The sequence below is a fragment of the Panthera onca genome, chromosome D4 (genome assembly GCF_046562875.1).
Source record: "Panthera onca isolate mPanOnc1 chromosome D4, mPanOnc1 haplotype 2, whole genome shotgun sequence".
Taxonomy (NCBI): domain Eukaryota; kingdom Metazoa; phylum Chordata; class Mammalia; order Carnivora; family Felidae; genus Panthera; species Panthera onca.
Window position 1 is genome coordinate 26104440 of NC_138351.1, and position 17383 is coordinate 26121822.

The 17383-nt window shown below is 41.8% G+C and overlaps 1 protein-coding gene and 1 non-coding gene across 3 annotated transcripts in view; both read right to left on the reverse strand.

The window, feature by feature from the left end:
- SLC28A3 (solute carrier family 28 member 3) overlaps positions 1-17383 on the reverse strand; it is a 52816-nt gene that overhangs the window by 17110 nt on the left and 18323 nt on the right. For both annotated transcript variants that reach the window (XR_009603125.3, XM_060609955.3), the window contains exons 2-9: positions 16845-16928; positions 11947-12029; positions 8720-8811; positions 7119-7308; positions 5887-6031; positions 4539-4652; positions 3388-3465; positions 1142-1222 (exon numbers count right to left, since the gene is read on the reverse strand). Coding sequence is in view for 1 of the 2 variants with exons in the window: in XM_060609955.3 (XP_060465938.1) it covers positions 1142-1222; positions 3388-3465; positions 4539-4652; positions 5887-6031; positions 7119-7308; positions 8720-8811; positions 11947-12029; positions 16845-16928 (867 nt within the window). In the remaining variant the exon portion in view is untranslated. The remainder of the gene's footprint in view (positions 1-1141; positions 1223-3387; positions 3466-4538; positions 4653-5886; positions 6032-7118; positions 7309-8719; positions 8812-11946; positions 12030-16844; positions 16929-17383) is intronic.
- LOC132663942 (U6 spliceosomal RNA) lies at positions 14933-15037 on the reverse strand. The gene has a single exon (XR_009603332.1). It is a non-coding gene; the product is annotated as a U6 spliceosomal RNA (small nuclear RNA).

Here is a 17383-nt window from a genome sequence, read left to right on the forward strand (position 1 = left end):
GCTTTACTGCATTCCAAGCACTGTTTTAAGCTCTTGATCCATGTAATGCATTTAATTATCATAATACCCCTTTGACGGAGGTCCTATAATTATGGCCATTTTATAGAAAAGGAATCTGAGGCATAGAACAGTTTAGTTGTTTTGTCTAAGATCACCCAGCTAATAAGTAGTGGAATGAGGTTTGGCCCTTTCTACTTAACTCTCAAATGAACATGGTTTATGGTCCTGCTTCTCTACTGGCCCTTCCAACTAGAGACTGTGGTGCCCACCTCAGGATGGAAACTTCCTGTTGCATTCTCTCCTTCCTTTCTGCTTAGACATGAGCACAATAATGCTGTGTGTTCAGGTCAGCAATCAGAAAATCACAGGTCCTGGCACACTCTTGCTGACATTCTGGATTCTGCTGGTGTTCTGTTGCTTTCTCTCTCTCTCTCTCTCTCTCTCTCTCTCTCTCTCTCTCTCTCCCTCCCTTCTTACCTCCCCCTCTTTTATTTATTTACAAGGATCAAAGGAGGGCAATGGCTGTGCCCAAACTCTGTATGCACTGCCCCGTTTGTGTGTGTGCATTTGAACTAACTTGCAAATTTCCTCATGTTGCAATTTAACACAAGTGTAGAACTGACGCTGGGGTGGCAGAAATGAGATGAAATTTTCAGACCTTGTGTGTGTGTGTGTGTGTGTGTGTGCTTATAAAACTTCCTCAGAAACAAAAAGTTTGCTTGCTTTGATCCTGTAGCCACTCCTAGACCAGGAGTCTCCACTTTTGCAATGTCCTGAGGATAAGCAGGGATTCTGTGTAAGGCACAGGGTAGACAGCCAGGACAAAGGAAGGATGCTGTTCTCTCCACAGGTGTCAGGTCTGCTGGAGTCAATTATTTGGCTAAAGAAGTAATTACTGAGGTTTTATGAAGATAGCCGGTAACCACTGGCTGTAAGTCAAAGCCCCATTAGAAATCCCCAAGATAAAATTCCCTCTGTGGCTACATGTAAGATTTTTTGGTTTGGGTCTAATACCTTGGGGTGGAGGGGTGGTGGTGGCGGATCTTGGCACAAACAGAAAGGCACTTTGGAAAATTCTGGATAAAAGGCATCTAAGACTTTATCCCTGAAAGAAGTAGCCAGTCCCTTCAAGACCCAGTACCTTTCTAATGATCCACTGCATCAACCCGAGGTAGTAGAGCATGGACATGACCGTGCTGAAGAAAACCACGATTGGCAGGACCTGGGGGTGAGATGGGGGTTTGAGGGCAATCCAGGGTTGATGTTGCCTCAGTTGTGTTAGTTAAGTTTCAGATCAGGTCTCTTTTCTGCCTCCCTCTCCCCAACCCTGCCCCACCTGGAAACATCATAAAACTACTAGAAACTCCTCTTGAACTTTTGACTAAATGAACTAAATGACACTTGAATGAACTAAATGACACATTTAGTTCACTCCTCTTGAACTAAATGACACTTTTCTCAGGCAGCTTCCCCATCTACAGTCTTTTATTTGAATTTGCTCTGGATCAGCTTGAGGATATTTTATAGGAAGCATGACTTGTTTGTTTGTTTGTTTGTTTCTTGGCAATGATGAGCTGCTGTTACTTCAGTTTCTTAGAGAAGGAATGAAGTTCGATGAGAGGGTAGTTTGTAATAACTAGATCCACACACTGAGGGCCACTGGCAGATATTCTTGAAGTTCTGATATTAAATAGCCTCATTGGCAGAGAATCCTGGTCGAAACAGAGTGTGAGCAGCCTCAGATCTTTATTTGCAGAAGTTGCACAGACCAGATACAGCATGGTGGGTGCTTACCCAAACTGCCTCCCATAGGGTAAGCATTCATTCACTTAGCTCTGAAGAGAATAATTATTGTACTCATGGAGTTTTTGAACCGCTAAAAAATAAACTTTGGAAATAGTTTATTGCGTGATACCACAAGTGTCTTTTTCTGAACCCTATTTCCCTGAAGCTCTTTGGGTGCCTTCAAGATAGCCTGTTTCTACAGTGAGCAGTTTCCACCCTGCAGAGAACACACAGAGCTGTGGGCTGGGTCCCCCCACACTCCTACCCCTCTGTAACCCTTCTCCTCTGTTCCCCAGCTAAATGGACAGGGACATACTGCCACCAGAGGCACAGAATGACTGAGGACAATTTGTACAGGATCTGATCTAGAAAAATTTATTAATAATATATATCAAAAGACATTTTGTGCCATTATGCAGAGCTCAGTCACTTCTGTGCTTTTATTGGCTTTAATGGGCAAGCAGTGCCTTCCTGAAAGCTTCGGGGAATTCAAGGAGCTTATCTCTTGAATGTTCCCACAGGGATTCTGCTTTGGCTGGGAGGACAGAGGCCACCTCTCTGGGGGAGAGGGAGGTGGTGGGTGCGTGGGTGGGTAGGTAAAGTCTAAAGACACTGGTGTAGTCTGGGCATCAAGGTATGCCTTCCTTGTGACTTTCTTTTTCCAATTCTGGGTTCAATTCATGATATGAGCATATTTCTGTCTCAGTTTGTAAACACTTGGCCTTTGGGAGATGGCTTTGTCATCTTAGCAACCAAAGCGTCAAATCAGCATTTAAAAAAAAACAAAACTCAGCAATTAAAAAAAAGATTCAGCATAAAAGTTGGCCTAACTGAAGATGGGGTAGTTTGGAGGTAAACTTAGAGACCCTAAGTGAGAAAACAATTTAGATGTGTAGGAATAATAACACCACAACGAAGAATGCTGAAGGCAAAGCCAAATTTATCTTTCTGACTCATCAACAAGTATTTGTAGGGGCTTCACTGGGGACAGTGAGCTTCCTGGGGCTTGTGGGAGCACTGGGAGGCCAGGTTGCCTTTCCCTTGGAGAATAATGTCCCTCCTTTGGTTGGGAGAAGGCCCAGCCTCCAGGCTTGCGGTACTGAAGGAAAGACACAAAAGGTTTAGCACGGAGATGGCTCTGGAAGAACAGAGGTTGATACGAGTGAGCAACTGTCTCTTTTTGGGAAACGGGGTTCCGGAGCACAAGGCTGTCTCTGATCCCTGGCCTGGAAGCTATCAGTGGCCATATGCCTGTTCATTGTCAGGTACCAAATGTTCTTTTCCCTGATGCTTCAGATGCTGTTACCCCATATGATTTCTCAAAAGTATCTCAGGCAATGCTATGAGCCCCCTCAAAAGTTTTTGTATATTTTGTATATTTCTAGATGTTTCCCTCAGTGCTATAGTAACAAAGTAAAATGTTTACAATCCACTGACTTCAGATAAAATCAGATAAATTGAAAAAGGTGGTGATGTGCTATCCATGTAGGACATGCCCAGCAGGTATATATCTGGTTTCGGGTCAGATTCTATTGGAACATCTACAAAGATTGAGAAGCTACTGACAAGGAAGTAATACTTAGAAAAGGGGTTTAGCTTTACCTTAAATGCAAAGAAGTGGTCTGCATATGTCTCACCAAAGACAAATTCAGCCCCAGCGTTAGTATACCCCAAGAAGGTCTGAGTTAAAGAAAGGAAAAGAGCACATGATCATTACAACCATGGAACTGGTGGTTACAGTCCACAGGACCTCCCAGGCTCTGCAGAAGGGGAGCCCAGCAAACTTGCTGGATAGAGGTGGAAAGTAAATTTTTACAACCTTTCTCCCCCTCCAGTGGATGGCATGGAAGTGTATTTTTTTTTAATGTTTAAAAAATAAAATAAAGTAAAAGGGGCGCCTGGGTGGCTCAGTCGGTTAAGCATCCGACTTTGGCTCAGGTCATGATCTCGCGGTTTGTGGGTTCAAGCCCCACATTGGGCTCTGTGCTGACAGCACAGAGCCTAGAGGCTGTTTTGGATTCTGTCTCCCTCTCTCTCTGCCTCTTCCCTGCTCACGGTCTGTCTCTTTCTGTCTCAAAAATAAATAAACATTAAAAAAATTAAAAAAAATAAAATGTTTATATATTTGTTTTTGAGAGAGAGAGAGAGAGAGAGAGAGAGAGCCAGCAGGGGAGGGGCAGAGAGAGAGAGGGAGACAGAATCCCAAGCAGGCTCTGTGTTGTTGAGATAGAGCCTGACGCGGGGCTCAAACTCATGAACTGTGAGATCATGACCTGAGCCGAAACCTAGAGTCGGATGCTTATGTGACTGAGCCACCAGGTGCCCTAGGAAGTGTATTTTTGAACTATACCTGCATACAGATTTCCTGTCACTTGTGACATTTAATCTGACTCCAGGATACTCAAGAAGGAACCAGGTGTGGCAATTTGTTCCAGCAAGTCATAGATGGGACATAGGTGACACTAGCTATCACTCCATGCAAAGAAAGCTTGTTTCTCTATTTGTGGAACCATCTTAGAAGTGTGACACCCCTGGGCCAGGATGAAGGGGCAATCAGGATGGGGAGTGATGTAGTGGATGATTGGGCGAGGGACAACTATAATATTAATAAACTAGACAGATTAACATATTCTACACAAAAATGTGGGTCAACTAATGCAGTTAAATAAACCTATTTCTGACATGTCTTAAGGATTATATCCAAATGTTAAAAAAGAATTTACAAGCAAGGTGTTCATTTAAACCCAACTTACTTGAACTTGTTTACCCAACCAATCGAAAGCCATAAATCCAGGTTCAGTCCTTAGGATTAAGAGCCCAAGAAGAAACTGTAACCCAATTCCCCAAAAGACAGGCCTCCAGTAAACCTATGCAGAAAGATGAAGAGATAGGTGTCACTAGAAAATGAATGGCTAAGCTCAGCATAAACACCCAGAGGATTACTATTTCCTCGGAAGCTTCTCACACATGGCCTGTGATCCATCTTTGAGAGGCCAAAGCACTTGTGAGCAGAGAATCACGGCCCCAGATCTTGGGGCTGCATTCCATCATCCCAATCCTGAGTTCGAAGACTTCAGTCTCCGGAAGGTATGCAATTATCATTATATCACGACAAAATGACTTAGACACAAAGAGTAGTCTTAGAAGGACAATCAAAGGAGGAAGGAAGGATCTGGCCCTCTTAGTTGTGCTATAAATGTGAGAGACATATAATTATTTCCCCTGTCTGGAAAATGGAAAGGCAGAGCATGACTTCTCTGTGTGCCCAAGGTTTGTTCATCTGACAATTTGTAAGTGAATTAAGTGAAATTCCTCCCTGTTGAGGGGCTCTCATTTCACTGTAAAAGGAACCAATTAACTCTAATGCAGACCCAGGGAGTACAGCAGTAATGGACAATCATCTGCTTTCATTTTTGGTGCAGAGACGAGTGGGCTGCCGAGAACTGAAGAACTGGAGGCAGACCAATCAGCAGCGATGCTGACCCTAGCAGGGCAAGGACTTTGGATCTTATTACGTGACCTTCTTCTTGGGCCAACCTTTCAGCCAGTAAAGTGTTCCGGAGTTTGCCATTCTGAGTCATGTGTGAAAGCCTGGATGTCTCCAAATTCTTGCCCATTTAACGGGTTACAGGCTGTCAGAATGAGGATAGGGATTGAATTCAGTGGGAACAAATCTGGTCTGTTTAAGGACAGATTTTTGCAGTAAAATAACCTAAATTGCAAGTGGAAATATGATAAACTACAGAATCCAATGGTAGAATATTAGATTATTTACTGGTCCGGGGAGATCGGGATCAAAACAGATGAATTTTCTTAGCATGTTTGATGGAAGGAGGTGGAGGACATGAGTAGAAATTAGACTTGACAGGAGAGAACACCTCACTGGTGGTGTAACTGGAAAATTACTGAGAATTAAAAATGAGAGAGTACTAGTACTAAGCAAGTTCAGGAAGGAAGGTGCCCTAGCCACTTAAAAGAGCATAACAAGGTAAGACTAATATTGAGTAACAGTGAAATTCTCTCACACTCATTATTTTGAGCAATTTAGACATGAGGGAAAAAAAGAGGGAAAAAGCTGAAAAAGATTGATTTCATACTTACTTTGGTTGGGTGCTTGGAAAATATAAATACCAGGATAACGTACATTATGAGCCCACCAAAGGACACCAGCTGCTGTTGGCCCAGTTTGGCGGTGTCCAAGATGAGCCAGAATATAACACCCAGAATCAGTAAGCTCCAAATCACCCTAAGAAAATTGGAAAGGGGGCATCAGTATCGTTTGCTCTGCTAACTTGAAAATCTTAAAATCAGACTTAAACTAATAAACAAAAAATTTATTAAGAGTAACACCCTGGCATCAGGAAGTTATGCTTCTAGACATGGCACAAACCCTCTTTGGTTGTGGCTATCAAGGAGGATAGCCAAAAATTAAGCACTGGATTAAGCACATTCCAAAACTCTTGGGCTCTTCATTCGTTCAAGATCATACAAAGGGGTCAGAGATGAGAAAGTGTGTTCAGAGAGGGAAGTCTAGTGGTTTCTTTGGGAGATCTTCTGTGAGTTCTCATGTCCATTTTGGGAGATGGGAGAGATGTAACCTTCTGCCCTTTAGGGGAGAACTTGAAATGTGCTCTCTGAAGTTGGAGGACTTCAGCTGAACCTCACAGAGTAAGTTGGACTTCAGGAAGGGTTATGACTCCTTGGCGGATCTAGTGGGCATGACAAGTTTGACTCACAGCTTGGATGGCAGAGCCAGAAAGTGTGCTGTGTTGGGATTGAACAATCCTACGTTGTTAGGTCAAGGATATGTGAACTTTCCAGGTACATCCCTTGAGAGCCATTCTGGGGAGAACCTGTCTTGTGTCTAATCCACTAGGGTCACCTGGAGAAAGAGGAGGTCCCATAGAAAAAGGCTGAAAGAAAAGCCCTGAGCGGTCACTATTGGATATGGATAGGGGGTCTTATAGGAAAGAGTCAACTTTTATATTCAGAGGGTCTTACTTTCAAAGAGGCCAGCTTCAAGCCCAGATCAGAAAGCCACCTCCCCAAGTAAGAACTGTCCTTTCTTTTGGACAATATTTTATCATTTAGCGGCACTTGGAATTAAAGCAGTTTGCAGGGACATTTGAACATATCTTGAACGAGTCATTGCCCTGTCTAGGCTTTGATTTCCTGTTTGTAAAATGAAGGTATTATAGCAGATTATTCCCCAGGTTATTTCTAGTTTCAATAGCCTATAAATGAGGGACCAATTTCAGAACACGTTTTTGGAAACAGTGTTGGAAAAGACTAACATTTCTCTCAAATGCAACAAGGGAACGGAGTGAGTTTACCACTTCATCCAGAACCAATGGCTGTTTAGGAGCCTTCTGCCAGGAGATAGGTACTCATTGATTCGATGCTCATATTTGGCCATAAAGTAATCCCAGACAACAAAGAAGATGACAGCCACGGTGATCACGAAAAGGGGAAGGGCTCTATGAAAGTTCAGCGCACAAGCTGCAATCACCATTGCCAGGTAACCTGTCGAGAAAGCAAGCACAGACAGGGGGCATCACCAACACCAGGTGCAGACCAGCCTCTAGCACTGATGGGGCTCAGCCAAGGGGAGGTTCAATCAAGAAACCATTGAATGCAGGATTGCTCTTGATAGGGCTATTGACTCATGTAATTATCTGTACTATATATTTTTAGGATTTTGTTTTTTTCACAGTAATTCCCTAACAGTCTCACCATGAATGCAGGAAGGACAGAGTGCTAGGTCTGTTTTCTCATAGAACCTCAAGTTCTTGAATCTTGATGCTTGATTGTTGGGCCTCTCAGTACTAACTCCTATTTTTGGGTATTCAGACTCAGCAGGGGAGTTTCTATCAGAGAAAGGCTAGGTGTTGAAGCAACCACTGGCAAAAAGGTATTGATTCTCCTGGTTTGCAGCTCAGATTTGGCCTACGCTTCAGTGGGAAAATAGGCCTTCCAACCATCTCTGAGTTCCAAAGAATCTCTAAAGAAAGGGGTGAGGGATAATTACCAAGGTGTCTGCTTTTGAAGAGGAGATTCTAGGATAAGAACAGGGTGTCCTAGAAAGGTCAGCCAACATGGTCTGCAGGTTAAATCGGGCCTACCACTTATCTTTGTAGGTTGCAAGTACAGTTGTATTTGTATACTTGTGTCTGAATCTACAAATAAAATTGCATGGAAACACCATCACGCCTGTCTGTTTACTTTTGTTTTAGAAGGACAGAGTTGTGTGGCTTTCACCGCATGGCCTGAAAAGCCTAAAATACTACCTGGCCCAGTGTAGAGGAAGCTTTAAACCCTGCTTTTCCTTGTTTCAGATATCTGAGCACCAACGAAGCCACTGACCTTGGAGGTGCAAGAGTCTTGGGTTAACATCTATGGACTTGGGTGCAACGGTTCACATTTTATAGACAGGGGTGTTATTCAAAATGGGCTGCAGAACTCTTTGCTTTGGAGGGAGTAAAAATAGGGGACCTGCTCATCTATGAAGATAGCATGGTCTTGCTTTCAGGCAGGAGGGGTGACCTGCATGACCCTAGGCTCCTGCTCACATTGCATTTGCATGAAGTATTAATTGCTTATATTGTCCCCTGTGATTAGGTCCCCATCTTGTGTTTATCACCATGTTTTCTAGTTACCTGGATTTGCATGAACTAGCCCTTAAATCCATATCACAACAACCAAGGCTGTAAGAGTAGGGAACCTAATTAGATGCTAGCTACATAAACCAAACAGGGAAACAATCTGCATAGGCAACCACAGTTGAGACCCACCACTCAGGAGCTTCTGGATTAACTTCTCTGGATTCACCAAGGTCCAGGGGTAACAGAAAGATTTATTTTTTTTCCATAGAAAGCTACTATTTGGAATATTCTCAAACAAAGACACTGGCACCCACCCCCCTTTTGTTATTTACCTACTATTAAGATGCCCCAGAGGATGTACTGAAGGGTGGTTTTGTGTTTCTTATAAAAATCACAAACTGTATCATACTTCCTTTCCAGATACCTGTAACAACACAAGAGCAAAAAGGCAGGCAGAAGGTAACATCAAAAACATGAAATAAACTGACATGCTAAGCTAGATGAGGCTTTGTAAATCAAGCAAGCAAACGAACAGATGGATGAAGTGGATGTCCTACAAAATAGAAATGGGATACTCATCTCCTTTTAGACTATAATCAGCCATAGCTTGGATCAATGTTTGCTGCGTGGATGTGCCAAGCCCTGAGGGCTTACAGAGATGCAGAAAACATGCTTCTGAAAACAGAGCAGGAGAGATGGATAACTAACCAAAAGCTGGAAATAAATGGTAGGAGAAGACTGTTTCTCACGGGACTATGTGGGCCTCTGATAGCTTTTAAGCCACGGATATGAAACGTTGATTTAAGGAATTGTCATCCCTTTTGGTCTCACAAAGTTTGAGTAAGTTGGTGGTTCCCTGTCCTGGCTCACCATGTTTTTTAGTGGGAAACTGACAGATTTCACTGGGTGCTTGAAATATAAAGGAGGATTTTGTGGATTTCAGAGCTATTAGCCAGCAAGTTGTAAGGTAGCTTTCTCAAAAGTTCTGGCATTGTTGGCACATCTTTGTTCCTGTCCAGAGCTTTGTTAGGGGGTGGTGGGTAGTGAGTGAGCAATATGTGGATCTGGGCACTTGTGCTGGGGGGATGGTGGCCATCAGCAAGTGACTTTGGAGGGGCCCAGGCCCATACCCACAATGACCATGCTCTGCTTCTCCCAGAGTTCTCCTGGTTCCCTCTGTGCCTCCCCTGAGGTCTGGCTTCCATACATTTGCCTCTTTTCTCACTGCCCCTTCTAACAGAGACCTCTTCTCCCAATGGAGGAAGGAATTTATTCACACAATCATTGCCACTTCTAGGTCACTTCTAGTCCTATGTAGGAGATTCCTCATCTCTGGGATTCCAAAGGACTCACTTGCAAATGCCTCCACTTGTCCATTTTGCAGCAGCTGTGCGTCCATGTCCAAGTCTCGGCCCCTGTGCAAGTTTCAGGGCACAGCCCAAGCCCCTTGCTCCAACAACACCTTCTTGCATCTCCTTGAACAGAGTCATTCCTCTGTGCTTTACTCCTACTGTCTCCTTTGATTTCATTTTATGATAAAGGCTTGACTGGCTAACTTCCTGGAGAGCAGATGTGAGCCCAATGGCACTAGGACCTTGGACATTAGTGTGCTTGATGGGCATTTGTTGAATTACTAGATAAATGAAGTGGGAGTGTGTGTTGCTTATTTGGAATAGTATGCTACAGCTGTGGGTTAGGACCCATTAGTGGGTTGCGAAGGCACAGTGTGTGACACTCATCTTTATTTTATTTTATTTTATTTTATTTTTTTGATTTTTTAAAACTTTTTTTAACATTTATTTATTTTTGAGACAGAGAGAGAGCATGAACAGGGGAGGGGCAGAGAGAGAGGGAGACACAGAATCTGAAACAGGCTCCAGGCTCTGAGCTGTCAGCACAGAGCCTGACGCGGGGCTCGAACTCACGGACTGTGAGATCATGACCTGAGCCGAAGTCAGCCGCTTAACCAACTGAGCCACCCAGGTGCCCCTTATTTTATTTTTTAAATAAATGTACAGCTTTTATTATTTTTTAAAGTTTATTTATTTATTTTGAGAGAGAAAGGGAGGAGCAGGGGCAGAGAGGGGAGGGCGGAGGGAGAGCGAGAGCGAGAGCGAGAGCGAGAGCGAGAGCGAGAGAGAGAGAGAGAGAGAATACCAAGCAAGGATTCTCCACACTGACAGTGCAGAGCCCAACACAGGACTTGAATCCATGAGCCATGAGATCATGACCTGAGCAGAGATCAAGAGTCAGACGCTTAACTGACTGAGCCACCCAGATGCCCTGACACCCATCTTTAATAAGAAAGAATAGGACTGATAAGAGCATATCACTCACAGTAATGATGTCTTATTTCATGAAAACTTTGGTGTTGTGTATGTGTGTGAATACATGTACTGAGAATTGGAAACACTGATCCAGAAGATATTGAGGGAATCAAAGTTCAGTAAAGACTAAATTTTCATCGTCTAATTTAGGAAAAGTTGATGATGCATCATCTTCAGTTTCTGATAGTGTTTCAAAGTGGCAGCGGTGGAGGGCGACATTTCATTGGACACATTCATATACTTTGGGTTGGATTGATCAGATTCTTTAATTGCAGGGAATATGTGTGGTCCATGACAGCTCACACTGCATAAAATAAAGTAGCTAGAAATAGAGGCTTCGGCCATTTGGTTATCATGGCTAGGCAACTCCCAGCCTCTTGGTGATTACTTCCATCCCATTAACAGTAGTGAAACCTGACCACCCAAGAGAATTACTCAGCCCCTGGAGTCAGAGGTCTGTAAAGCATAATAAAAGATGGAACAAAGCTCAGGTTTCTGAGGTAGTAAATATTTTTGATGATGTAAATGTGACAAGAGCTTTTAATCTTAATTCTGACCAACTCCAGAGATATCTTCTGATGCATAAAAATAAAGTTCCTCAGAGACATAGAAATTTAAACAAAATTTAAATAGGAATTTAGAAACTTGATAAATACTTGAGTGTTATGACAGAGTACCAGACAATCTTGGGCTAGGAACCAGAAGCTGACATTAAGTTATCTTTGTTCCTCTCTAGCTAACCTTGAGTAAGTCACTTTTCTGAGGTTCATTTTCCTGGTCAAAAAAATAAAAATAATTTGCCTCTCTTACCTCATGGGCAGTAAGAACTTGGAATACCTTCAGGATACTACAGTCAGAGCAAGTTTGTTGGGACTTAATGTGGATTGGGTTTTGAGAAATCAATTGCTTATTGATTGACACTGAGAAGATGAATTAACTACTTTTGCATGGACTGGAGCAATTAGTTGGTAATTTATGCCTTTAATTAGAAGACTGTCCTGGATATTCGGTTCCCAGGACATTAGCAGTTTGAATTTACCATGGTGATTATCATAGAGATCCATTAATTTTTCTGGAAATGGTGTTGGGCGGGTAGTGGGGAAGGGAAATGGGTGGTAGTGGTGGTAATATCCAATAAATAATAATAAATGTTTAAAATTAGATGAAGATAAAACAAAGTGGCAAAACCAAAAAGGAGGTCAGTATGGTTATTTCTCCGTTTAAACCTGTACCCTTTTTGATGTGCCTCTGGATCATCCTCCACATCTTCTTTGTTTCTTAAAGAATCCTGCTCAATGGTGACCTGCTCTTCGTCCTGGAAATCAAACATTGCAGCAGAGATGAAATAATGAGAATTCTGGGCAAAATGAACCCTGATCTCTTTTTGCTTAGAATTTTGGCAAAGGACTTTTTTTATGGACTGCATTTAATTTTATTTTTTTAATTTTTAAATATTTCTTTATTTTAATATAATTTATTGTCAAATTGGCTAACATACAGTGTGTAAAGTGTGCTCTTGGTTTTGGGTAGATTCCCATGGTTCATCGCTTCCATAACAACACCTAGTGTTCAACCCAACAAGTGCCCTCCTCAATGCCCATCACCCATTTTCCCCTATCCCCCAACCCCCCAGCCCTATCAACCCTCAGTCTGTTCTCTGTATTTAAGAGTCTCTTATGGTTTGCCTCCCTCCCTCTCTGTTTGTAACTATTTTTTTTCCTTTGCCTTCCCCCATGGTCTTCTGTTAAATTTCTCAAGATCCACATGAGTGAAAACATATGATATCTGTCTTTCTCTGACTTATTTCACTCAGCATAATATCTTCCAGTTCCATTCACGTTGCTGCAAATGGCATGATTTCATTCTTTTTCATTGGCAAAGGACTTTCTAAAGGTCTTTTAAAATTATTATGCAAGAAGATAGCTCCTATTATCTACTTGCACATTTTTCCCTTTACACAAAACCTACAGGATCACACTTCTCTCTCCTTTTTCTTCCAAAGGAACTGTTGGTATTTTCTTCTTTCCTTTAGGGAATAGGCTCATATCTATGCTTTTTGCTCCTTTCTCTACTGTAATCATTCAACCCCTGCGCTGTTCTCAGGCAAGTGCTAAATGAAGTTTATATCAGAGGCTGTATAAATCTCCTTTTAAACTCTGTCAACCCTGTTTTCCAAAGGACTGAGACCAAGGCTGGCTTTATTTTCCTGACAGCCCAAAGCTTGGCCTGCAGATGTGACCACTAGCCTAGTATCATCAAGAGCTGATTAACTTTCCCTTGGGAACTAGGGTCCTATCAGTTGGGCTAAAGGGAAGTATTTCCCTTTGTTAGCTAACCCTTGCTCTAATTAATGAAGTATATACCTGGGCTATCTTTCTAGATACTGTTTGAACTCAAAAAAATTTTTTTTCAATGTTTATTTATTTTTGAGAAACAGAGAGAGAGACAGAGTGCGAGTGGGGGAGGGGCAGAGAGAGAGAGAAAGAGAGGGAGACACAGAATCCAAAGCAGGCTCCAGGCTCCGAGTTGCCAGCACAGAGCCCGACATGGGGCTTGAACTCACGAGCTGCGGGATCATGACCAGAGCCAAAGTTGGACACTTAACTGACTGAACCACCCGGTGCCACCCCCGCCCCCCACTGTTTGAACTTTTAAATATCCATGACCCGTCCTGTTCTCAGGATAGCATAGAGGATTTCCTGCCTTCCACCACTTTGCAATAATATCTCAAATAGGTCCAGCTACCGTAAGCAATGGTGAGGGAAAGTGGCAAAGAAGTATGCAAATGCGGAGTGGTTTGAATGTGCTGTAAGACAGATAAAGTCATATCTCAGCTTTTATTTTCTGTCATAGCCCAGGTGGCCATTGATTGATCTGGACTGTAAGAGAATTCCTCGAAATAAGTCACAAGCATATCTCTGAGCTGAAAGGATTCTCAAAGATCATAGAGTCCTTTGCTGCCAAACTCCATTATACTTTACATTTAGACTAACTTCATTTTCTGATGAAGGATAACAGAAGGAGAGACCAGTGGGGTCCAAGCTGCAGCTGCTGAGGATAGGGGTAGAGATAAGCCTTATTCATTTCATTCCCATCTAACACCTAGCTTAGCCAGTAAAGTTTGACAATTATTTGACTTAAATAATCATGATTATTATTTTCTTACAGTGAAATTGTCTCAAGTTACCTACTATCAATGGAATGCCTGGCATTAACTATTCTCTTTTATTCCCACACCCATTCCCATCTTTATTTGTTTGTTTAATTAATGTTTACCTATCAGATTGGTAAAGATTTTTTCTTTTTCAAAAATCGTAATTCCAGTATAATTAACACACAGTGTTATATTAATTTCAGGTGTATAATATAGTGATTCAACAATTCCAGTGCTCATCATGATAAGTGTAGTCTTAATTCCCTTCACCTATTTCACCCATGCCTCACCCACCTCCCCTCTGGTAACTACCGGTTCTCTATAGTTAAGAGCATGTTTTTTGGCTTGTCTCTTTTTTTCTTTGTTCATTTCTTTTGCTTGCTAAATTTCACATATGAGTGAAATCATATGGTATTTGTCTTTCTCTGGCTGACTTATTTCAGTTGGCATTATACTCTCTAGATCCATCCATGTTGCTGCAAATGACAAGATTTCATTCTTTTTATGGCTGAGTAATATTCCATTATCTATCTACGTATCTGTGTATCTATCTATCTCACCTCTTCTTCAACCATTCTTCTATCAGTGGACATGTGGGCTGCTTCCATAGTTTGGCTTTGTAAATAATGCTGCAATAAACATAGAGGTGTATGTATCCCTTTGATTTAGCGTTTTCATATTCTTTGGGCAAATACCCAGTAGTGTAATTACTGGATCATATGGTAATTCTATTTTTAAGTGTTTGAGGAGGCTCCATACTGTTTTCCAGAGTGGCTGCACCAGTTTCCATTCCTACCAACAGTGCATGAGGGTTCCTTTTTCTCCATATCCTCGCCAACACTTGTTGTTTTTTGTGTTTTTAATTTTAGCCATTCTGACAGGTGTGAGGTGATATCTCATTGTGGTTTTATTTGCATTTCCCTGATGGTGAGTGATGTTGAGTGTCTTCTCATACGTTCATTGGCCATCTGTGTCTTTAGAGAAATGTCTGTTCATCTCTTCTGCCCATTTTTTAGTTGTTTTTTTTTTTTGTGGGATTTGTGTGTGTGTGTGTTTGTGTGTGTTAAAAATATGGGAGCTTCATGAATTTGCATGTCATCCTTGTGCAGGGGCCTGCCGGTCTTCTTCCTGTCATTCCAATTTTATATGTGTGCTGCCACAGTGAGCACCCATCCTCATCTTTAAAACAAACCGAAAACAACAACAACAAAATCTCCTTGACCCCATAGTCATAGGACATCTACCCTCCCTCCTTCTCTTCACAGCCAAACTGCTGGAGAGAGTTGCCTTTACTTTTAGTGACCCTTACATCCTACTCACTCAGTCCATTGTGATCAGGCTTCTATTGAGATGGCCTCTGCCAAGATCACCCAACGACCATTGGTGCCCAATGTGGCGGATCCTCCTCAGTCTTTATGTTCTTGTGTATAACAGTAAATTGTCTAAATTTTTTTGTTTTTGATTGTTTTGTGAAACAATAAAAAAAGACTTCATTTTTTTAAAGAGCAGTTTCAGGTTCACAGCAAAATTGAATGATAAGGAGAAATTCCCCATATACCTGTGCCCCCGCTCATGCATAGCCTCCCCCATGATCACCGCCTCTTGTTGCAATTGATGAACCTACAGTGACACATTATCACCCAAAATGTATAGTTTACATTAGGGATCCCTCTTGGTGTTGTCCATCTTATGGGTTTGGACAAATGCATAATGACATGTATCCACCATAATAGTATCACATAGAGTAGTTTCACTGCCCCCCAAATCCTCTGTGCTTTGCCCATGTATCCCACCCTCTCCTCTTGGCAAACACTGGTCTTTTTACTGTCTCCACAGTCTTCCCTTTTCCTTCGTCATATATTTGGGATCATACAGTATGTAGTCATTTCAGACTGCCTCTTTTAACGAGTAATACATATTTAATGTTCCTCCATGTCTTTTCATGGCTTGGGGGTTCATCATATCTTTTTAGTGCTGAAGAATATTCCATTGTCTGGATGAACCACAGTTCATTTATCTATTCACCTGCTGAAGAACATCTTGACTGCTTCCAAGTTTTGGCAATTATGAATAATGTTACTATAAACTTCTATGTGCAGGTTTTATATGGACAGAAGTATTGTTTTCTCTTGTTTTGTTGCATAAATAGGGAAATGGACACTTTTTTATAATATATTAAGTAAAATAGACAGTAAGAATATGGATAGCATGATCCCAATATAAGTGACATGTGCATGGCAGTGTATATTTGCACTAAAAGGCCACATTTTAAGATGTTAGGCACTGATTTTTTTCCTGGAATTATACAGGTCACTTTTTCTGTCTTCCAAATTTTGCCGCAATAATTTCCCACATATTCTACTTTAAACAAGTTATACTTTTTATCATGAGAATAACTCCCTCCAATAGATGGCTTGATATTAGGCACCCAGAATTACCCAAAAAAGGATGATCTACATGAATAATCTGCTTGATTTTTAGCAACAGAAGCCTTTCTCCAAATGAGATCCTACCCAGAATTCAATATATAAAAGAAATAAAAGTAGCCTTGCGACAGAGTGCCTCAGCCTGCTGTAAGCTTAGGCATCTGAGGAACTCGAGAGGCATGATGGATAGTGTTAGAACCACATCTTAGAACCTTCTTCATCTGCCTCACTTACTTTAAAATCGAGATGCTTTGGTTTAAGCCAGTGCTTTATGCTTTGCGATGGGAGTTTGGCATCTGTAATAGTGACGTGTCCGAGAAAGCCTATGTACTCTCGCCAGCAGAAAACTCTGGGGACAGGTGTACAAACACAAAATCTCTTTGTTTGAGCACGTGTGTTTTCTTCATGACTCTGCCTTACACATTCTAATTACCAGTTAATTCATTCCTCTGAGTGCCAGCTGAGCACATGCATTCTGTCCCCACACTGTCCGTCCCTGTTGCACAGCAGTTACTATGGTAATAGATTCACTCAACCATCGCCGCCCTACCTGCTGGGTGTTTTGCACAGCTCTACACCTTAGTGAGTTGTTGTTTCTTGATGTGTTCTGTTTTTCATCGAAGTCATCTTCATTCTAAGGAAAAAGTACAGATTGCAAAAATACAATTTCAGAATCAAGAAACTCAAATGTTCTTTTCATAAAATGGTACCAAAAGAATTTTGAGGGATGGGACAGCAAAGAGGAGGTGTTTAGATGAGTCAGCTGAAAAAAGAAAGGACCAGTGAATCTCAGGCTTATAAAGAAACAGATGATCTCTGTTCTGTTCTGATGGAAGGAATGATGTGGTCCAGCTTGAGGAAGAGAGAAAGGAGGACCAGGTGCCTCCGTCTAAATCATGTGACTTTGTAATAAGCAGAGAAGAGGCTAGGGGGCATCACATACCACAGGTTTCCAACTTATAAAATAAAGAAAAATGTAGGCCAGGTAGTTTTCTTCTTAGATATTAGATTTTTGAAATGCTAAAATGTGTTTTGTTTAGCTTAAAGCAATCTCTCCTAGTAATGAGAATCAGAAAATGCCTTCTTTTG